This window comes from Hemitrygon akajei, unplaced genomic scaffold (assembly GCF_048418815.1).
Source record: "Hemitrygon akajei unplaced genomic scaffold, sHemAka1.3 Scf000089, whole genome shotgun sequence".
NCBI classification, from domain to species: Eukaryota; Metazoa; Chordata; class Chondrichthyes; order Myliobatiformes; family Dasyatidae; genus Hemitrygon; species Hemitrygon akajei.
The window spans coordinates 2,973,836-2,997,772 of NW_027331975.1; the positions used below are offsets into that span (position 1 = coordinate 2,973,836).

General features: G+C 44.9%; 1 protein-coding gene across 11 annotated transcripts in view; it reads left to right on the forward strand.

Moving 5' to 3' along the window:
• The window catches only part of LOC140722799 (uncharacterized), a 44,630-nt gene extending 27,506 nt beyond the window's left edge, over positions 1 to 17,124 (forward strand). For 5 of the 11 annotated variants that reach the window (XM_073037471.1, XM_073037465.1, XM_073037464.1 and 2 more), the window contains 3 exons: positions 1,024 to 1,183; positions 5,806 to 5,893; positions 10,028 to 15,009. In XM_073037471.1, coding sequence (XP_072893572.1) covers positions 10,876 to 12,516 — 1,641 coding nt within the window. In that variant the 5' untranslated portion in view covers positions 1,024 to 1,183; positions 5,806 to 5,893; positions 10,028 to 10,875 and the 3' untranslated portion in view covers positions 12,517 to 15,009. Of the gene's footprint in view, positions 1 to 1,023; positions 1,184 to 5,805; positions 5,894 to 10,027; positions 15,010 to 15,101 lie in introns of those variants that run through there. The other 6 variants (XM_073037469.1, XM_073037467.1, XM_073037468.1 and 3 more) reach the window with 4 other exon arrangements.
• The last annotated feature ends 6,813 nt before the right edge of the window (positions 17,125 to 23,937 follow it).

Sequence of the window (23,937 nt, forward strand, 5' to 3'; positions counted from 1 at the left end):
CATATAAATGTACAACACATTACAGATGCTTTGTCCCACATTGCTGTGCCGACCATGTATCTTACTCTAGAAGCTGCTTAGAATTACTCTGCCGCATAGCCACCCATTTTCCTAAGCTCCATGTACCTATCTAAGAGTCTCTTAAATGACACTATTGTATCAGCCTCTACCACCGTCGCTGGCTGTGCATTCCACACACACACCACTCTTTGCTTAAAAAACTTAGCTCTGACATCTCCTCTGTACCTATTTCCAAGCAGCTTAAACCTATTCCCCCTCGTGTTAGCCGTTTCAGCCCTAGGGAAAAAGCCTCTGGCTATCTACACGACCAATGCCTCTCATCATCTTATACACCTGCATGAATTTCCTGCATGATTTTCTCCGGGCTGAATAAGACGATGAGCTGACTGTGGTTTTGACGTTCTCTCTCTCTCTCTCCTTGTGTCTGACGTCACAGCCCTGCCTCACTCAGGCACTTAAAGCGACACTCACAGTAAGCAAACCTGCGGTCTCGTAACACAATGCACCTCTGAAGTCTGACAGCAGACTAGCGAGCGAATCTTCGATGGTGCAGAGTCAGAAACCGAAGATTTGCCAGCCTGAGTCAGGGCTTTGGGGCTCCAGAGGGAGAGATGGGGTCTAGAGTTTACAAGGAGGAGGAGGAGGAATCAGACCAGTAGGATGTGGCTACAAAAGAAAGATCAGAAACGTTTGTAAACTGGTTGACCGGAAAAAAAGGTGGTTAATTTCAGGCAGCAATTGTGGAGAGGAATAAATAGACAACGTTTAGGCCGAGCCCCTTCAGCATGCCTAGACTGTGTACTCCGCTGCTTAGTTGCTCTCTGAATTGCAGAGTTCCTCCAGCTTTTGTGTGTGTGCGTCTCTGTATTTCCAGCAACTGCAGAATCTCCTGTGTTTTATATCTGCATTTTAATTTGGCATTAGATACACGTTGATATTGAGTATATTGTTTATGGGAGCCGCTTTTTGCGTTAAAGCAGCTGCAGATTTTTCTATGCACAGGGAAAAAAAATGAGGTATGGACATTGAACCGGTGCTTGCAGAAATGTTTAATGGCACCGTGATTACCCATAGGGCCATGCGTTAAGAATTTCGCCGGCGCTGAAGCACCAATGAAATGCGCAGGCGTCAGGCTGAGGACGTCCCCGAGTATCGGGTGCAGGTAAGAGCAATTCTCCGTGTTTTTATATTATACAGCAACTTCGGGACAATTCCTGTGAAATCCGGACACCGTGGCCGACAATCCCGGGACAGTCCTGCTCTCTTCCCTCTCTCTCAGTCCCACGATCCGTACACGGGCCCCGGGGAGCTTCCGGCTGCTGAGGGAATGGAACCGATAGATCTCTCAGACAGAGCTGAGATCCGGCCATAGTAAAGGCAAGGATTAGGAACTCAGAGAAAGGGAACAAAATCTTTTGCATCAGCAGTAGAGAAAATTACCTTTGTTCTACCTCCGATCACAAACAAGAGGAAATCTGCAGATGCTGGAAATCCAAGCGACACACACAAAATGCCAGAGGAACTCAGCATTAGTACTCTTTTCCATAGATGCTGCCTGGCCTGCTGAGTTCCTCCAGCATTTTGTGTCTGTGTTGTTTGTTCTACCTCATCCTGTTCTGAACTTTTCTACAGGTGAGAACATGTTTTGACCCATTCTCTCTGGGTACATGATAATATCAAACACCTTTGTCCTGGGCAACAAGTATCTTTCACATCACAAATGTGCCAGACTCCAGTGAGACAGACTACTGCCTTGGCATTGCCATCACCGAGTTCATCACCGTCCGTCATCTGGAGAGGGTTCAGGGGAAATATTTATGTACAACACAGAAACTGCTGTTACCTGTCTGTATTGTGGTGATCCAAATTCATGGCAGATGCAATTTAATGTGGATAAATATGAGGTTATCCATTTTGGTTGCAAGAACAGGAAAACAGATTATTATCTGAACAGTGGCCGATTAGGAAAAGGGGAGGTGACCTGGGTGTCATTGTACACCAGTCATTGAAGAGAGGCATGCAGGTACAGCAGGCGGTGAAAAAGGTGAATGGTATGCTGGCATTCATAGCAAAAGGATTTGAGTACAGGAGCAGGGAGGTTCTACTGCAGTTGTACAAGGCCTTGGTGAGACTGCACCTAGAGTATTGTGTGAAGTTTTGGTCCCCTAATCTAAGGAAAGACATTCTTGCCATAGAGGGAGTACAAAGAAGGTTCACCAGATTGATTCCTGGGATGGCAGGATTTCATATGAAGAAAGACTGGATCGACTAGGCTTATACTGACTAGAATTTAGAAGATTGATGGGGGATCTTATTGAAACGTATAAAATTCTAAAGGGATTGGACAGGACAGATGCAGGAAGATTGTTTCCGATGTTGGGGGAGTCCAGAACGAGGGGTCACAGTTTAAGGATAAAGGGGAAGACTTTTAGGACCGAGATGAGGAAAAACTTCTTCACACAGAGAGTGGTGAATCTGTGGAATTCTCTGCCACAGGAAACAGTTGAGGCCGGTTCATTGGCTATATTTAAGAGGGAGTTAGATATGGCCCTTGTGGCTAAAGGGATTGGGGGTATGGAGAGAAAGCAGGTACAAGGTTCTGAGTTGGATGATCAGCCATGATCATACTGAATGGCGTTGCAGGCTCGAAGGGCCGAATGGCCTACTCCTGCACCTATTTTCAATGTTTCTATGTGTGGAAAATTAGAATCTCCCACAATCACAACCTTGTGCTTATACAAATATCTGCTATCTCCTTACAAATTTGCTCCTCCAATTCTCGCTCCCAATTAGGTGGTTTATAATACACCCCTATAAGTGTTACTATACCTTTCCCATTCCTCAATTCCACCCAAATAGGCTCCCTAAATGAGCCCTGTAATCTATCCTGTCAAAGCACTGCTGTAATATTTTCTCAGACAAGCATTGCAATACCTCCCCCTCTTGCCCTTCTGATTCTATCACACCAGAAGCAACGAAATCCAGGAATATTTAGTTGCCATTCACACCCCTCCTGCAACCATGTTTCACTAATAGATACAACATCATTTTTCAGTTATCAATCCATACTCTAAGCTCATCCACCTTTCTTACAATGCTCCTAGCATTAAAACAGATGCATTCAAGAAACTTTCCACCTCTTCCTCTCTGTTTATCCCTAAACAACTTTATTATCTCTTTTTTTTCCTTCTCCCCTACATCTTCAGTCTGAGCGCTCCTACATCAGGGAGGAAGTTCAAATCAGCTCCGTGTTAAAAGTTTAGCCATCACGGTGACTGAAGGCAGCTGCAGGTTCATGAGGGACTGTTACTGTCAGATTCTGCAGTTCTTGCGGCTGCTCATCACACCCACGACTGAACCCTGGTCACTGAGCCTTGGAGGAGTCTGTTCTGCTGATGTTAGCCTTAAACTAGACTGGTGTTTAATATTGTGGATCTGTGAAAGATAAATCAGTTCTGTATCAAATCCCATGTCGCAGGTACTTACTGTCTCTACCACACTCACAATGTACACTAGAGAGGCCACTCGGCCCATCTGGTCCCTGCCCATGTTTCTGTTCTATATCAGTTTATCAAAATCTCTCCCTGCCATTCCCCTCTCACTCTCCCTGAGATGACAGGTTGCAACTAGATAGATAGATACTTTATTCATCCCCATGGGGAAATTCAACCTTTTTTTCAATGTCCCATACACTTGTTGTAGCAAAAACTAATTACATTCAATACTTAACTCAGTAAGAATATGATATGCATCTAAATCACTAACTCAAAAAGCATTAATAATAGCTTAAAAAAAGTTCTTAAGTCCTGGCAGTTGAATTGTAAAGCCTAATGGCATTGGGGAGTATTGACCTCTTCATCCTGTCTGAGGAGCATTGCATCGATAGTAACCTGTCGCTGAAACTGCTTCTCTGTCTCTGGATGGTGCTATGTAGAGGATGTTCAGGGTTTTCCATAATTGACCGTAGCCTACTCAGCGCCCTTCGCTCAGCCACCGATGTTAAACTCTCCAGTACTTTGCCCACGACAGAGCCCGCCTTCCTTACCAGCTTATTAAGACGTGAGGCGTCCCTCTTCTTAATGCTTCCTCCCCAACACGCCACCACAAAGAAGAGGGCGCTTTCCACAACTGACCTGTAGAACATCTTCAGCATCTCACTGCAGACATTGAATGACGCCAACCTTCTAAGGAAGTACAGTCGACTCTATGCTTTCCTGCACAAGGCATCTGTGTTAGCAGTCCAGTCTAGCTTCTCGTCTAACTGTACTCCCAGATACTTGTAGGTCTTAACCTGCTCCACACATTCTCCATTAATGATCACTGGCTCCATATGAGGCCTAGGTCTCCTAAAGTCCACCACCATCTCCTTGGTCTTGGTGATATTGAGACGCAGGTAGTTTGAGTTGCACCATATCACAAAGTCCTGTATCAGTTTCCTATACTCTTCCTCCTGTCCATTCCTGACACACCCCACTATGGCCGTGTCATCAGCGAACTTCTGCACATGGCAGGACTCCGAGTTATATTGGAAGTCTGATGTGTACAGGGTGAACAGGACCTGAGAGAGTACGGTTCCCTGCGGCGCTCTTGTGCTGCTGACCACCGTGTCAGACCTACAGTCTCCCAACCGCACATACTGAGGTCTATCTGTCAAGTAGTCACCACTCCGTGGGATAGGAGATTTCCCGTGAATTTCATGGAAACATATAAATGCACAACACATTACAGATGCTTTGTCCCACATTGCTGTGCCGACCATGTAACTTACTCTAGAAGCTGCTTAGAATTACCCTGCCACATAGCCACCCATTTTCCTAAGCTCCATGTACCTATCTGAGAGTCTCTTAAAAGACTCTATTGTATCCGCCTCTACCACTGTCACTGGTGGTGCATTCCACACACACACCACTCTTTGCTTAAAAAACTTAGCTCTGACATCTCCTCTGTCCCTACTTCCAAGAAGCTTAAACTGATTCCCCCTCGTGTTAGCCATTTCAGCCCTGGGGAATAAGCCTCTGGCTATCCACACGACCAATGCCTCTCATCATCTTATACACCTGCATGATTTTTTCCAGGGTGAATAAGACGATGAGCTCACTGTGGTTTTGACTTTCTCTCTCTCTCTCCTTGTGAGGCTGATGTCACAGTCCCGCCTCACTCAGGCATTTAAAGCGACACTCACAGTAAACGAACCTGCGGTCTCGTAACGCAATGCACCTCTAAAGTCTGACAGCAGACTAGCGAGTGAATCTTCGATGGTGCAGAGTCAGAAACCGAAGATTTGCCAGCCTGAGTCAGGGCTTTGGGGCTCCAGAGAGAGAGAAGGGGTCTAGAGTTTACCAGGAGGAGGAGGAGGAATCAGACCAGTAGGATGTGGCTACAAAAGAAAGATCAGAAACGTTTGTAAGCTGGTTGACCGGAAAAAAAGGTGGTTAATTTCAGGCAGCAATTGTGGAGAGGAATAAATAGACAACGTTTAGGCCGAGCCCCTTCAGCATGCCTAGCCTGTGTACTCCGCTGCTTAGTTGCTCTCTGAATTGCAGAGTTCCTCCAGCTTTTGTGTGTGTGCGTCTCTGTATTTCCAGCAACTGCAGAATCTCCTGTGTTTTATATCTGCATTTTACTTTGGCATTAGATACACGTTGATATTGAGTATATTGTTTATGGGAGCCGCTTTTTGCGTTAAAGCAGCTGCAGATTTTTCTATGCACAGGGAAAAAAATGAGGTATGGACATTGAACCGGTGCTTGCAGAAATGTTTAATGGCACCGTGATTACCCATAGGGCCATGCGTTAAGAATTTCGCCGGCGCTGAAGCACCAATGAAATGCGCAGGCGTCAGGCTGAGGACGTCCCCGAGTATCGGGTGCAGGTAAGAGCAATTCTCCGTGTTTTTATATTATACAGCAACTTCGGGACAATTCCTGTGAAATCCGGACACCGTGGCCGACAATCCCGGGACAGTCCTGCTCTCTTCCCTCTCTCTCAGTCCCACGATCCGTACACGGGCCCCGGGGAGCTTCCGGCTGCTGAGGGAATGGGAACCGATGGATCTCTCAGACAGAGCTGAGATCCGGCCATAATAAAGGCAAGGATTAGGAACTCAGAGAAAGGGAACAAAATCTTTTGCATCAGCAGTAGAGAAAATTACCTTTGTTCTACCTCCGATCACAAACAAGAGGAAATCTGCAGATGCTGGAAATCCAAGCGACACACACAAAATGCCGGAGGAACTCAGCATTAGTACTCTTTTCCATAGATGCTGCCTGGCCTGCTGAGTTCCTCCAGCATTTTGTGTCTGTGTTGTTTGTTCTACCTCATCCTGTTCTGAACTTTTCTACAGGTGAGAACATGTTTTGACCCATTCTCTCTGGGTACATGATAATATCAAACACCTTTGTCCTGGGCAACAAGTATCTTTCACATCACAAATGTGCCAGACTCCAGTGAGACAGACTACTGCCTTGGCATTGCCATCACCGAGTTCATCACCGTCCGTCATCTGGAGAGGGTTCAGGGGAAATATTTATGTACAACACAGAAACTGCTGTTACCTGTCTGTATTGTGGTGATGCAAAAGTTGCTGGAGAATTTGCAAATGGGAAGAAGTGGAGTGAAATTTGGAAATTTGACTTTTTAAAGCGTCATTTAGCAAGCAAGTCACATATGGACAGTGTGCAAAAGCTCTGGCGAGAAAATCCTTCATAACCCGCTATAGGCCTGCTACATAGTCTGTGTGAGAGTGCAGATGAATTCGATAGAACCCAGAGGAGATCAAAGTTTTTATTGACAGTGATTTGCTAGCTGTGAAAATGAATACCTCTCTATATAAAATTCACTGTGCACATGTTGTCACTGGGTAAAAAAAAAAAAATACACAGTACATAATTTATGTGCACTTTAAGGAATTGGAACTGGAAATGGATGAATTCCGGATCATCCGGGAGTTGGAGGGGGTAATACATATGACATGAAGAGAGGTGAGTTCCACCCAAGGTGCAGGACACAGGAAACTGGGCGAGAATCAGGAAGGGGAATGAGGTTACATACCCATTGCAGAGCACTCTTGTGGCCATCCCACACAACAACAGGTGGAACACTTTAGAAAGTATTGGGGGGGGGGATTACCTGGCAGAGGAAAGTCAAAGGAGTGATAGGGGATTCATTAGTTCGGGGAACAGAACAGGAAGGGGACTAATATCCTAGTGGTAAGGCTGCGAGAGCAAGTGTGGTGGAGGGGGGTGCTGATGTGGTTAAAATGATTTGTAGGGGGAATGGGAGCCAGAATGACAGGACAGATAGTGGAGAGGGTGATTTGAATTGAATTGACTTTCTTACATACATACCTCATGCACATGAGGAGTAGAAGTCTTTACGTTACATCTCCATCTAAATGTGCAATGTGTAATTTATAGTAATTTATAATAAATAGTTTGTGCATAGAACAGTCAGTATAACATAGATATGCAATTGTATTAGCATGAATTAATCAGTCTGATAGCCTGGTAGAAGATGATGTCCTGGAGCCTGTTGGTCCTTTTGCTGTGGTACCATTTCCTGGATGGTAGCAGCAGGAACAGTTTGTGGTTGTGGTGAATTGGGTCCCCAATATCTTTTGGGCCCTTTTTCCACACCTGTCTCTGTAAATGTCCTGAATAGTGGGAAGTTCACATCTACAGATGCACTGGGCTGTCCCGCACCAATTTCTGCAGGTTCCTGCAATTAAGGGAAGTACAGTTCCCATACCAGGCAGTGACGCAGCCAGTCAGGATGCTCTCAATTGTGTCCCTGTAGAAAGTCCTCAGGATTTCGGGCCCCATTCCCAACTTCTTCAACTATCTGAGGTGAAAGAGGTGCTGCTGTCCTCTTTTCACAACACAGCCGGTATGTACAGACCATGTGAGATGCTTGGTGATGTTTATGCCGAGGATCTTAAAGCTGTTCATCCTCTCAGCCCCAGATCCTTTGATGTCAACAGGGGTTAGAGTGTCTCCATTCCTCCTGCAATCCACAATCAGCTCCTCTGTTTTTGTGACATTGAGGGGGAGTTTGTTTTCTTGACACAAGTCAGATGTTGTTCAGACCTCAGACAGAGTCAGCAATCAAATGGTTGAGCATGGTGCGATGAATGTGCTGAGCTGTGTATATCACAATGCAAGAAGCATCGTAGGAAAGCCCCATGAGCTCAGGACAGGGAATTATGATATTGTAGCCATTATAGGGGCTTGTTTACACCCAACAGTCTGAGGGATTTAGAGATATTTGTAGAGAGATTGCAGACCATGCCAAGAACCAAAGGTTGTTGCAGTAAGTGATTTTAACTTTCCATATATTGACTGGGACTCCCATACTGTAAAAGGATTAGATCGGGTAAAGTTTGTCAAATGTGACCTTAATCAGTATGTAGAATTCCCGATGTAGAAGCTGTTAGGAAATGATCCAGGGTGGTGACAGAATGCCATGAGATTCAAAGTAAATATGGAAAAACAGAGGTCTGGACCTCGGGTTGAGATACTAAATTGCAGAAGGGTCAATTTTGAAGGTATCAGAAAGGATCTGACAAGTGTGGTTTGGGACAGGTTGTTTCCTGGCAAAGGAGTACCTGTAAGTGGGAGGCCTTCAGATGTGAATTTCTGAGGATGCGGAGTTTGTATGTGGCTGCCAAAATGAAAGTTGAAAGGTAACTGGTCCAGGGAACCTTGCTTTTGAAGAGAAATTGAAGCCTCGTATATTTTGTTCCTCTAAATGCCTCAGACTGTTGGGTGCTACCGAGACCCATTAATGACTACAAGTCATGATTCCACGCACTGAGCTCAGCTGAATTTTTTTGTTGTCTTCTTTTGGTTTCTGAAAGCTTCTGAATAGTTTTTGTTCTTTTGTTTGCCCTCTCTTTGACATTTATGTTGGCTTTGGCTTCTCATTTTAGCCACAGTTGTGTCCTCCTGTCTTTCTAATGCTTCCACTTCTGTGGAATCACTCAGGCCCCGAATTGCTCCAGAAACTCCAGCCACTGCTGCTCAATTGTCACTTCTACCTTTTCCCTTCCAAACAAGCTTGTACAACTTCTCTGTCATAGAAACATGGAGAAGTTGAGTACAGAAACAGGCTATTTGTCCCATCTAGTCAATGCCAAAAAAACATTTAAACTTGCAGTGCGATCTGGACCAGCTGGCAAAATGGTTTGAGAAATGGAAAAAGGAATTTAATGCAGACAAGTGTGAGTTGTTGCACTTTGGTCTGACTTACCAAGGGAGGTCTTTCACAGTGACTGGTCGGGCACGGAGGAGTGTTGTAGAAGAAAGGGACCTCTTGTAGAAGAAAGTCCTTAATTCACTGAAAGTGGTATCACAGTTAGATAGAGATGGAAGGGAAGATTTTAGCCCAATGGCCTTCATGAACAAAAGTACTGACAACAATAGATGGATGTTATGTTGACTTATAGAAGATATTGGTGAGGCCTAATTTGGAGTACTAAGTGCAGTTTTGGTCACCAACCTACAGGAAAGATGTAAGGACTTAGAAAGAGTTCAGAGAAAATTCACAAGGATGTTGCCAGGTCTGGAGTACTTGGGTTATAAGGAAAGATTGAACAGGTCAGGACTTTATTCCTTGGACTGTAGGAGATTGAGGGGAGATTTGATTGTGATAGAGGGGCATAGATGGTGTAAATGCAAGCTGGCTTTTACCACTGAGATGGGGTGGGAGTACAACCAGAGGTCATGGGTTAAGGGTGAAAGGTGAAATGTTAAGGGGAACATGAGGGGAAACTTCTTCACACAAACGGTCATCCGGGTGTGGAATGAGCAGCCAGCACAAGTGGTGCATGCAAGCTCGATTTCAACATTTCAGAGGTTCATGTAGGTACCTGCATGGTAGGGGTATGGGAGTGGGCAGATTAAATAGTTCAGCACAGACTAGATGGCCCAAAGGGCATGTTTCTGTGTTGTAATTTTCTACAAGAATGTGAAATACTATACTATAAAAATTCACTCTGTCTTTTTAACAGCTGTGCGGACCAACCATTCACCTCAACAGGAATTTTTATATGGCATTAAATCTGTGGCACTTTAATAATACATAAAAGAAAATTCCAGATGCACGTCAAGAAAGGCTAATTGCGTGAGACTGTTTCAGTTACTGTGGGGCCAGGCACCCATGCAGCTCAGCAGGAACAGGGAATAATAACAATGGAGAGAGTCCAACTCAGCCAAGGTACAAATTGCAGATGGCAGAAATGCCCCATTCTTATAGAGACAGGAAGAGCATCGGGGAATTGATGGTCATTCCAGATACCAGCAATCTGCCCAGTCAGGAGATGATTTCTCTGCGCAACTTGGATAGAACCTCACTGTAACAGTGTGATACCAGATCAAACCTTGGCAACTCAAGTAATCTCATCTGAAATGTTTTCCTAAACCCATTGATGGATTTTGTAAATCTTTTTACAGGTTCAAAACAAGAAGGAATTTGTCTCCAGGAAGTTCAAACACGGCACACCAGTTTTGTTGTCTCTGTCCAGATATTTAAGAAGTGGAGCAAGGGATTCAATCGACCATCCTTCCTGCTCAGACTGTGGGGAGGGATTCACTCGGTCATTTGACCAACTGGCAACCCGTCATTTTACACAGGAGAAAGGCTGTTCACCTGCTCAGACAGTGGGAATGGATTCACTCGGTTATCACAATTGAAGGTACATCAGCAAGTTCACACTGGGCAAGGCCATTCACCTGTTCTGTGTGTGAGAAAGGATTCAGTCATTCTTCCCACCTGTGGACACACCAGTCAGTTCACTCTGGGCAAAGGCTGGTGATCTGCTGAATATCTGGGAAAGGATTCACTCAGTCATCTGACCTAATGGCACACCAGTGGGTTCACACTGGGGAGAGGCCGTTCACCTGCTCAGAATGGGGGAAAGGATTCACTGACTCTTCCACCTTACAGAGTCATCAGCGAGTTCACACTGGGGAGAAGCCGTTCACTTGCTCAGAATGTGGGAAGAGATTCACTCAGTCATCCAGCCTATGGAGACATCAGCGAGTTCACACTGGGGAGAAGCCGTTCACCTGCTCAGAATGTGGGAAGAGATTCACTCAGTCATCCCACCTACGGAGACATCAGCGAGTTCACACTGGGGAGAAGTCGTTCACCGGCTCAGAATGTGGGAAGAAATTCACTGAGTCATCCACATTATTGGTACATCAGCGAGTTCGCACTGGGGAGAAGCCATTCACCTGCTCAGAATGTGGGAAGGGATTCACTCAGTCATCCAGCCTACGGAGACATCAGCGAGTTCACACTGGGGAGAAGCCGTTCGCCTGCTCAGAATGTGGGAAAGGATTCACTCAGTCATCCCACCTGCATATTCATCAGCGAGTTCACACTGGGGAGAAGCCATTCACCTGCTCAGAATGTGGGAAGAGATTCACTCATTCATCCAATCTACATAGTCATCAGCGAGTTCACACTGGGGAGAAGCCGTTCACCTGCTCAGAATGTGGGAAAGGATTCACTGAGTCATCCACCTTACTGGTACACCAGCGAGTTCACACTGGGGAGAAGCCGTTCACCTGCTCAGAATGTGGGAAAGGATTCATTCAGTCATCCCACCTGCATATTCATCAGCGAGTTCACACTGGGGAGAGGCCATTCACCTGCTCAGAGTGTGGGAAGGGATTCATTCGGTCATCCCAACTACTGGCACATCAGCAAGTTCACACAGGGGAGTGGCCTTTCACCTGCTCAGAATGTGGGAATGGATTCACTGACTCTTCAACCTTACAGAGTCATCAGCGAGTTCACACTGGGGAGAAGCCGTTCACCTGCTCAGAATGTGGGAAGGGATTCACTCAGTCATCCAGCCTACAGAGACATCAGCGAGTTCACACTGGGGAGAAGCCGTTCACCTGCTCAGAATGTGGGAAGAGATTCACTCAGTCATCCCACCTACGGAGACATCAGCGAGTTCACACTGGGGAGAAGCCGTTCACCGGCTCAGAATGTGGGAAGGGATTCAGTCAGTCATCCCACCTACTGGAACACCAGTCAGTTCACACTGGGGAGAAGCCGTTCACCTGCTCAGAATGTGGGAAAGGATTCACTGAGTCATCCACCTTACTGGTACACCAGCGAGTTCACACTGGGGAGAAGCCATTCACCTGCTCAGAATGTGGGAGGAGATTCACTCATTCATCCAATCTACATAGTCATCAGCGAGTTCACACTGGGGAGAAGCCGTTCACCTGCTCAGAATGTGGGAAGAGATTCACTCGGTCATCCCACCTACTGGCACACCAGTCAGTTCACACTGGGGAGAGGCTGTTCACCTGCTCAGACTGTGGAAAGGGATTCACTCAGTCATCCAACCTACAGAAACATCTGCGAGTTCACACTAGAGAGAGGCCGTTCACCTGCTCAGAATGTGGCAAAGGATTCACTCAGTCATCCCAACTACTGGAACACAAGTCAGTTCATATTGGGGAGTGGCCATTGTTATGAATCCCTAGGTTTTGTTTGATATGGACTGTCATTTTAAGAGCGATTAAGAAGGTGAATCAGTCTGACTTGCACTTGTTTACATTGCTCGCAGCTTGTTTAGATTTAACTGAGGACACAGACACTCAGAGTCAGATGGAGACGGATGAAAAATGGAAGGATTGAAACCAGGGAACTAGTGGCCAAAGGTCACTGTTTAGAACTTTCCTATGCCCACAAGGGTGAGTTAATTATCCATTCACCGTACATCGAATGTATGGTTGTCACCTCATTTAACCCATAGGAGTGGATCTGATTTGGGATATCCTGTCGAGACCACTTATGTGTTAACCCTTGCCTGGGTGTGATGTGGTCATTCATTTGAAGATGATACCCCTCATGACAAGTCACTTTCGGTGATAATTCGTATGTAGATTTGTAAAGATCACAGATAAAATCTACAGCAATTGTTCTCTCATTTTAACACTATGGAACCTGGAGAACAGACAGACAGACAGACAGATGTACTTTATTGATCCTGAGGGAAATTGAGTTTCGTTACAGTCGTACCAACCAAGAATAGTGTAGAAATATAGCAATATAAAACCATCAATAATTAAATAATAATAAGTTAATCTTTGCAAGTGGAAATAAGTCCAGGACCAGCCTATTGGCTCAGGGTGTCTGACACTCCGAGGGAAGATTAGAAAAGTTTGATGGCCACAGGCAGGAATGACTTCCTGTGATGCTCAGTGTTAGATCTCGGTGGAATGAGTCTTTGGCTGAATGTACTCCTGTGCCTAACTAGTACATTATGGATTGGATGGGATTCATTGTCCAAGATGGCATGCAACTTGGACAGCATTATCTTTTCCGACACCACCGTCAGAGAGTTCCACCCCCACAACATCACTGGCCTTACGAATGAGTTTGTTGATTCTGTTGGTGTCTGCTACCCACAGCCTGCTGCCCCAGCACAGAACAGCAAACATGATAGCACTGGTCACCACAGCCTCGTAGAACATCCTCACCATCGTCTGGTAGATGTCAAAGGACCTCAGTCTCCTCAGGAAATAGAGACGGCTCTAACCCTTCTTGTAAACAGCCTGAGTGTTCTTTGAGCAGTCCAGTTTATTGTCAATTCGTCTCCCCAGGTATTTGTAATCTTCCACCATGTCCACACTGACCCCTTGGATGGAAACAGGGGTCACTGGTGCCTTAGCCCTCCTCAGGTCCACCACCAGCTCCTTAGTCTTTTTCACATTAAGCTGCAGATGATTCTGCTCGTACCATGTGACAAGATTTCCACCATAGCTCTGTACTCAGCCTCATCTCCCTTGCTGTTCGACATAACTGCCTTCTCTCGACATTTACCCTGAATTACAAATATCTCTCTCATCACCTATTTTGTGGATGAACTGAACTTTCATACTTTACCATCTGAAGACTCCAAGCCTTATTTTCCCCGAGCTCAATAGTTTGGGAGTTATATTTACACACATATATACACATAACACTGTTAATCTTTGTTTAACTTGTTTAAGGAAACCTAGTGAGCTTGAGCTCCAGTACAAGTGAGAAAAATTAAAGCTGGAGTCTGTGGAAAGGCAGAGGCAGTTTGAGGCTAGAGAGGCAGAAAAGCAGACAGAAAATTGTCTCAAAGTGTAATAAAGGGGAAGGCTTAGCATGCCTATTCTGCTTTGACAGTTGCTGAAGCAGCTGATTATTTATTTATTTATGCTGACCCAATCATCGCCACTGGGCTATAAACGTGCAGGAGCAGTGTGTGGTTCAGTGCTTTGCTCAAGGACACACACGCTGCCTTGGCTGAGGCTCAAAATCATGACCTTCAGATCGCTAGTTCAACACTTTAACCAGCTGGCCACGCACCACACATTATGACCTAGAAAAGCAGGCTGTGATCAAAGCTTATGAGTTGGTCCCAGAAGCATACAGGCAAAAGTTTAGAAATTTGAAGAAATCTGTGAACCAGACTTAAATGGAATTTGCTTATGAGAAATTTGTGTGTATTGCCCACTGGTGCACATATAAAAATGTAAATGATGATTTTAACAGCTTGAAAGAGTTGGTTTTAATTGAAGAATTCAAAAAGTGCGTCCCTGATTACATAAAGACGTATTTAGATGGAAATGATGCTGCCACTATGCAGGAGTCTGCTAGATTAGCAGATCAGTTTGCTTTAACTCATAAGGTTATGTTTACCCTGAATAAGAGTTTCGAAAAGAGTAGCAGGGATAACCAGGGTAAACCAGAAATTAATGCTGGGATTTGTCACACTTGTCAAGTTTTGACTAAACCTAATCAGGTCATCCCAGTGGTCCCACTCTGGCCTATACCTGCATTCGGTGAACCCTTTTCCAACGTTATAGTGGATTGTGTTGGCCCATTGCCAAAGACTAAAGCAGGCCATCAGTATCTGCTAACTATTATGTGTACTGCATCCAGATTCCCAGAGGCAATGCCTCTTAGAAATATTAAAGCTAAATATGTGTCGAAGGCGCTTACCGAGTTTTTTTTTTACTTTATTCGATTTGCCTCAAGAAATCCAGTCTGATCAAGGAAGTAATTTTATATCTGGATTATTCCAGCAGGTAGTTTATGAACTGGGAGCAAAACAAATTACATCGTCTACATACCATCCGGAATCACAAGGGGCTTTAGAAAGATTTCACTCTAGCCCCAAAACAATGATTAAGACATACTGTGTTGAAAATGGAAACGACAAGGATGAAGGAATACATTTGCTTTTGTTCGCAGTAAGAGAGTCGGTTCAGGAATCATTGGGCTTTACTCCATTTGAACTCGTATTTGGTCGCAGAGTGAGGTGAGCTTTGACCTTGTAAAAGGAGCGGTGGATTGATGGCGATGTACATGTTAACTTGTTAGACTATGTTTTAAAGTTCAAAAATAAACTACACCAATTCTGTAGCCCAGCAAGACAAAACTTAAAGATTTCTCAAAACAAAATGAAGTGTTGGTTTGATAAGCAGGGTTGCGAAAGAAAATACCGGGTGGGGGATAAGGTGCTTGCCTTATGTTGACGAATTCACTTCAGGTGAAATTCAATAGACCGTATGAAATAGTCTCTCAATTTAATGATGTGAATTATGTTATTACAACACACGACCGAAGTAAACTAACACAGCTGGTACACATGAATATGATAAAGCCTTATTTTGACAATCAGGCACCATCTGTATGTGTTGTTGTCAAAATATATGAATCTGGCAACCCTGAGAATGAAACAATTGACTCGTCTGAGACTTTTCACAAGCCAAACATGGTCCCAGTTAGACTAATGAACTCCATTGTTCCAGAAAATATTGATCTGCAGCCAAAGCAACAACAACAGCTGAAGAAATTAATTCTGAAGTTTAAAGATTTATTTCCCGATGTTCCCAAGCAAACCACGGTCTCAGTACATGACGCAGATATTGGTCAAGCCAAACTGATTAAACAACACCCATATCGCATGAACGTAGAAAATGTAAATTGGCTGAGCAATTGTTGAAAGTGTTGAAACAAAATCAGTAGGTCTTAGAGGAACTGATTATGGGAAGGTAAATGCAGTAACAAAAACAGATGCCTATTCGATCGCTAGGATAGATGATTGCATCGATAAGGTTGGAATAGCTAATTTCTTACAAAGATTAATCTGTTGACGGGGTATTGGTGTGTTCCATTGACGGACAGAGGTAGAGAAATTTCTGCATTTGTGACACCATCTGGGTTGTATGAATACAATGTTTTGCCTTTTGGAAAGAAAAATGCTCCAGGAACATTCCAGAGAAAGATTGATTTTGAAATTCGAGGGTTAGAACACACAGATGTCTATATTGATGACTTAGTCACAGGGAGTGACACTTGGGAAGAGCATATCTCTGCAGTAGAAAAGTTGTTTGGCAGGCTTTCCAAGGCCAGCCTTACAGTTAACTTGGCTAAGAGTGAATTTGGCCATGCCACTGTGACCTGTCTTGGCTATGTTGTAGGTCAATGCAAGTTGGCTCCTGTTCGGGCAAAAGTTCAGGCAATTTCTCAAGTTCCTATTCTGACTGCTAAGAAGGCTCTTAGAAGGTTTCTGGGAATGAATGGATATTACCGTAAGTTCTGTAAGAAATTTGCTGCTGTCGCTCTTCCTCTGACTAATCTCCTGAAGAAGGGTGAAATGTTTGTTTGGACTGAACCTTGTCAGGAGGCATTTGATCGATTGAAAGTTATTATTTGAGATTAGGCCAATCAATGTAGTATTCTCAGCAAATTTAATTAGCAGATTGGAGCTGTGGGTGGCAACACGAGTCACGGGTGCACAGAAAGTAAATGACAGGGCAAAACAGACAAACCTATGGGTTGTGTGTCCTGAGGGTCAGTGAGACAGAGGAGATGGAGCCCACTGTTACCACCTGCCGGCGATCTGACAGGAAGTCCAGGATCCAGCTGCACAAAGCAGGGTGAAGGCCGAGGTCTCAGAGCTCCTTGTCGATACTTCATGCCTTTGTATGGCTACTGCTCTGCCCATGACTGCAAGGAACTGCAGAGAACTTTGGAGAGCAGAGAACATCAGAGAAACAAGCCTCCACTCCATGGACTCTCCCTACACTTCCCCTCCCTCGGAAAAGCAGGCCATGTACATTCTTGCTGCAAATCCGCTCCCACATTGGCAGAGAGATACAAAAGCCTTAAAGGTGTACCTGATGTACCACCAGGCTGAAGAATGACTTCCTGTCTGTGGTTATAAGCCAAATGAATGATAAAATGGACTCGGCCTCACAATGTAACTTGATGTGACCCTGCACCATATGTCTATCTGCACTGCACTTTCTCTGCAGCATAATGCTTTGTTACAGTTATTTTTCTGTTGTATATCAGCTCAATGTACTGTTGTAATGGATCGATCTTTGTGGATGGTACATCAGGCAAGATTTTCACTGTAGCTCAGTACGTGATGATAATAAACAAATTCCCCATTTTAACTGTGTGGAAATATTAGATAGACTGAGCTTCTGCTCCGGAACCACAGAAGGAAACTGAACTGTTGTCATTTCTGTGGAAAGCAAATATATGGAAAATGCTTCAATCTCACTTTACGATCTGCAGTAACTGGGATCAGGTGACCGGTGGTGGGTCGCCCATATCAATATCAGAATCAGGTTTAGTAGCACCGGAATATGCCATGAAATTCGTTGTCTCTGCGGTAGCAGTAGAACCTAATTCTTAACAAAAGATTTTAACAATTGTGATTTTAAATAAGTATATATAGTACAAAAATAGAAAAAATAAAAATGTAATAAAGTATTCTAATTGTGTAAAAGTAATAAACTATTTTAATTGTGTGGAACTATTTGTTCCGGATCCACTGCATTGTCTGAAGGGGACAAAGGTGAAGCTACACGTACACGTCGAGAAGTGACCCACAAATGCTGCAGATCTGCAGAAAAAAGTGAACAGGAAACGGGATCAGGTGACGGGTGGAGGGACTCCCTCCTGAACCGGTGACTCTGCTCCTCACCCCTCACACACTGCCCGACCCATCCGCCGCATTCCCCACATTATTCCATATTTACTCCAGATACATGTCTACTTTTCCACACCATATCTACACCGATCCCTTTCCCTCCACCCCCAGGTCACAGAGTCACGGGCTTGATTCCCATCCCCTTTTTTAGAGACTGGGATCCCTGATTCAAACGGTAAAGATGCTTTGCATTTCGATGTGTTCACCTCTCAGTCCTCGATTCTCCAAATGACATTTAGAGTTATCACATTTGATCTTTCTTCAGGTTATGACCCCACCTCTCCAGGGATCAGTCAGGTGAATCTTCATTGCACTCTCTATAACAAATACTCTCTAACCTCTTTGTTCATCCTCTATGAAATTAATTTCCATCTTCTGCAGCCCCGTGTTGCCCCAACCACTCACCTCCCACCCCTGTCACTATTTCCACCTTCCCACCTCCCCCCTCACCTGGATCCACCACTCACTCCCCAGCTCTTGCCCCATCCCCACCCCTCACCTCTTTTCTGACTATTTCCCGTCCACTCTCAGTCCAGACGGAGGGTCTCGGCCCGAAATGTTGAAGATCCATTTCCCTCCACAGATGCTGTCCGACCCATTGAGTTCCTCCGGCAGTTTGTTATTTGGTCTGAAAAACCCGTGTTAGTATGGGGAGCGGGATTTTACACCATATTGCAGGGTTAGGGTTAGGGTTAATGTACTTTTCGGTGAGACAAGAACATTAATCACGGGTTTCATCACTGAATCCAGTGTTGTGGGATGTAAAGTCCCCTGTTATGTGTCTGGCTGTACCGTGTTGTTGGTGGAGTGGGTAGCGTGGTGTTTGTCTCGATTCGGGTCTCAACACCAGAATTGCCAGTGGGGTCCACACACAGTGTATTAGTCAACAGAAAACCTCCCGTCCCTGCAGTCTTTGACTCCTGGTAAACTCAACACCCTGACAATGTAGATCATAGATACCCCTTCCTCTCAGAGTCAGGGGATCACTCAGACAGCTAATCGCTGTGAGGAATTATATTTATTGATCATTAAAGTTCACGCAGATTCGTTTGGACGGATTTGATGTGGAGTTCGGGGTGTCCCAGTGAAAGGGCCGGACGGCCGAATTCTCTCTGTTGTCCAATCATCGTTCCAGGTGAGGCGACACTTCACCTGTGAATCTTCCGGGGTCGCCTATTGTGTCGGCTGCTCCCGATGCGGCCGCCTCCACACTAGTGATACCGGCTCCTCCGTAGTTGTATCGGGTAGGAATGTTTTTAACGGGTGTCGATATTTTTCTACCCTTTTGTGCGGGAGGGGTGGGTTTTGGAGGTTGATGATCGGGATGCCGTCTTTTTGATGCGGAGGGGGGAGGGAGTTTTTTTTTTCTCTCTGAACGATGTTCATGCTTTCTTTGTTTCGTGGTTCTCTGGAGAAGAAAAAATGGCATTATTTATGAATACCTGCTTTGATAATAAATTAACTTTTGAACTATACAATCCGAGCGGGACTTCCCGGTGTCCAAACATTTCAATTCCGATTCCCATTCCCGTTCCGACGTGTCATCCCATCCCTTGCCAAGATGAGGCCACCCTCAGGGTGCAGGATCAGCAACTTATATTCCGTCTGGGTGCCCCCACCCAACCTGATGGTATGAATATCGATTTCCCCTTCCGGTGAACAAATTTACCTCACACCCCTCCCTCCCACTCCCTCTCATCCTCTCTGTCTTTGTGTGTCCTCTCACCTGCTTATCACTTCACTCTGGGTCCACTGCTCCATCCCTTTCTCAATATATTGAAGTGTACCTGTGAGTGTCGATACTCAAAATATCCTCACACGTCAGGTGTTACATGGTTCGACCTTTATACATGCTCTTTAGTGTTTAAATATATAAAAAGTTAAAGAAGCTTGAATCTTTACATAAATTATTATCGCAACTATACGAATAGAAAATATTGTATTTTGGAAGTGACAAATGTTAACGGGAGGAGAGCAACCATCTGGGAGATTTGGAAATGCATTTCATCTCGTTCATTGCCTCACTAAAGTACTCTTTTTCCTATCAACACAAAGAGAAAAAGAGCCTCTTTTCAATCAACTGCAGTTGGTGGAGCGAGGCCAAGGATTTAATCAGCCACTAATTATATGAAATGACGTAAAACTAGCTTGTAGCCTAGAATTTTTTTTTCCATTTGGCTTCCAAAACAAAACTAAATTTATCCAGGTGTAGAAGAGGATTTTGGATGATTACCTTGAATATTTCATCAAAATCAGGCCGAAGATGAGCGAGCAGTGAATTTTTCTTTCATTATTTTCGACGCTTAAACGTAGGTTTCGATGTTCATTCCGTGCTTAATATAGCTCCTTCCTGGTATCCAATGGTACAAATTGGAAAGAGCGGAAGAATGCTCACATTTGTGTACAGGTATTTCCCAGCTTCCTTGGACAACGGGTCGAGTGAGAAGGAATTTCACAAATACCTAAATTAAAAACAGTCACAGCTCCAGGATTTCACCAAAAACGATCAAATATCCTAATGTTATGAGTGGTATTTTTCCCCACCAGCCAACACCCCCGCTTCCGTAAAATTCCCTCTATTTAATATCCGGGGTTGTTAAATTCCGTGCTTGTTTATTTTGACTTTTTTACAGAGGTGTCGGAGCGGCGCTCCGGTGAGCTCTGGTAGCACTGCACCCCTGAATGTATGAGACAGTACAGTGTTAAATGCAAAACCCTGAACAGTGTCGATGATCAGAGGGATCTTAGACTCCAAGTTCATCGCTCCCTGAAAGAGACTGCACAGATTGATCGGGTGGTTAAGAAGGCAAATGGCATGGTTGTCTTTATTAGTTGAAGGACTGAGTTCAAAACTCATGAAGTTGTGTTGCAGCTTTGAAAAACTAGTTAGATCACATCTGGAGTGTTTCATACAGTTCTGGTCGCCCCCATTCTCGGAAGGATCTCGGGGCTTTGGAGAGGGCGCAGAAGAGGTTTACCAGGACACTGCCTGGATTAGAGAGCATGAGCTATAACGGGAGGCAGGACAAACTTGTGTTGTTTTCTCCAGAGCGGCACAGGCTGGGGTGAGGCTGGATGGACGTTGATCAGATTACGAGAGGAATAGATAGAGTGGACAGAGGGTATGTTTTTTCCTGGGGGTTTGAAATGTCTGACACATTTAAGGTGAGAGGAGATGTGAGGCGCATCTGTTTATTTCCACAGAATGCTGGGAAGCTGGAGTCTATGCCTGGGGTGTTATACCCCACCGGTCACGTGATCCCATTTGCCCCTCCCATTTAACCGCAGATGTAACGATCTCTTTGTGCATGTTCACAATCTCCAGGTGGGTGGTCACGCATCCTCCATGTTGTTTTGGGAAATCTGATGTCGGCCACTGAGTCCCGTTAACTTCCCCCGAACTCGCCTCGCTTCCTGAGGCTCCTCACATTTGTCCTGGAGCTTTATGGCGGTTGTGTCTTCTCCCGGACTGGGGTGGGTGAGAAAGGAGAACGTCCCAGGTTGTGGGGATCTTTGATTTCACTGCCTGCTTTACCGATGGACTGGGAAGTCTAGGGGGGAGAGTGGTTTCTGTGATCTGCTGATCTGGATCTAAAGGTCTTACCAGTTCCTCGCAGTCACGGGCAGAGTAGTTACCATGCAAAGCGTGAAGTGTCCGGATGGGAAACTTTCTATGGTGTGTTGATAAAAATCTGGTGAGGGTCAAAGTATATATGGCAAAGTTCTTGTTGTTTTTGCTAATTCTGACATTCTAGAATTTTTTTGTACAGTAGTATGTACTATTCATTCAGTACCTATGTGTTGCTGGAGGACCATCAGTGATTGTCCTTGATCCCTTCTCCCACCTGGTTCCATCTTCTCATCTTGTTCAACCTCTGTCCAGTCTCCTCACACCCCCCCCCCCCCAACCCCGCTTCAGTGATTTACATCAACCATCTGGGTCATCCTCAGTCCGCCTTGTATCTCACCTCCTCAATGTTATATATCAGCAAACTTTCCTCCAACCCTTGTCTTCATTGTGACGTGTTCTTTTGTACCTTTGGCCTCGCTGAGTCATTTCCAGGATCGGTTATTGTTAGCTGGAATGCTGAAGGGTCATCAGGTACCAGTTCTGTTGTGCATTGGTGTGGAGGTGCTATGAACAGTGACGGGCTGACACACTGCAGCATTTTACTGGCAGCAAAGAGTACTGGGAGAGTTGGTGCTTGGGCTCTAATCCTGTGATCGGCATTCCAGGCAAATGGAACTGTTGGTGGTTTGGCTTTGACTTTGGTTAGTGCTTCTACAGCTGGACATTGGTTGTGGTGAAATCCTAGATTGCACTACCCAGTATGAGATGTGGGGACGATGCGTGAGACTCTCAGGGTCGGTGAGTGGCAGATTCAGCTGTGTGAGTCTGTGAGGTTGGGTCCTGGGAGATCACGGTTTTTGATCCAGGTAAAGTGGACCCAGGGATTGAGCTGTTTGGGCTTGTGAGGTGTTGATCGGGTATTTCTGGTTTGGGATCAGATGTTTGTTTCTGGAGTTCCTTTGGAAGCAATGACTGCCAATCTGAGGAGAGGATGAGTTCCCATTCCATCCTCACAGGGAGAGGCTGTGAATAAATGGGCTGTTCCGTGTTTACAACAGTAGAAATAGACCCTGAGTTTGGTGTTCAAACTGTGTTTGGAAATCCCCCCCCCCCCCCACTGTCACACAGTGGAAATCAGGCAGCTGTGCTGGAGATCTGCACTAAAAACTGAAAATGTTTCAAGTCATTCTGATGAAATGTTATTAATTGAATTGTATTGTAAGCTGTTCCTTACCTGCTGAGTGTTTCTGGTAATTCCAGTTTCTTTTTATTTCTTGGTTTATATTTCATGAAATAGACCTGTTTTAACCTGGAAATGAAAATGGCTGTGATAGTTTGTAGGCCTCCGTTAGAGTCTCTGCAAGTCTCCCCTCTCCACACCACTGATGTTGCCCAAGGGAAGGGCATTAGGACCCATACAGCTTGGCACCGGTGTCGTCGCTCATGGACACACACGCAGCCTCTGCCAAGGCTCGAACTAGCAACCTTAAGATCACTAGACCAATGCCTTAACCACTTGGCCACGCGCCAGCACATGTGATAGTAGAACAGTAAAGAAAGCACAACGTTTCCCTGTCAATTATCCTGGTACCAATTTGTCTGTTATTCCTGGAAATGTGTTCAGTACAGTTGTTGCTAACAAGATTTACATAAGTAATCTCAGGAATGATCGGTGGGGCATTTGATGGTTCTGGGCCTGTGTTCGATGGAGTTCAGAGGGACGGTGGGGGTGGTGGGGGGATGTATGGTTAAGTAAACCTACTGAATGCTGAAAAGCCTGGATACAGTGGACATGGAGAGGATGTTTCCATTAGACAGGGAGTCTGTGATCTGACAGCACAGTCTCAGAATAAAGATGCTTCCCCTTAAAAGTCAGATGAGAAAAATTTTTTGGCCAAAAGATGTCTGATCTGTGGAATTTGTTGCCACAGAGGTTGGTTGAGGCTGCCATTTGGGTATATTTATGACAGATTAATATATTCATGATTGCTAAGTAGCTTCAGGGTTACAGGAGGAAGACAGGAATATGGTGTTGGAATAAAAATCAGCCGTGGTTGAATGGTGGGGCAGACCAGATGGATCGAATCACCTAATTCTGTTCCTGTATCTTATGTCTTACCATGATTGAATGATGACTCCTTCTTATCCCATATCATTCTGTGACGTGTGAGGGACAATAAAAGATTGTTCACTGAGATCATTAAATCTGCCTTCAGTGTTTAAATTTCAGTGAGTTTTGTTCTTAGTAACATTAAGCAGAAATGTTTAGTTCTCCTTTTCATTATTAATGTGCTTCATTGTCTCTCTGGTTAAAGTTAGACCTGTGATGAGAGATTTATTT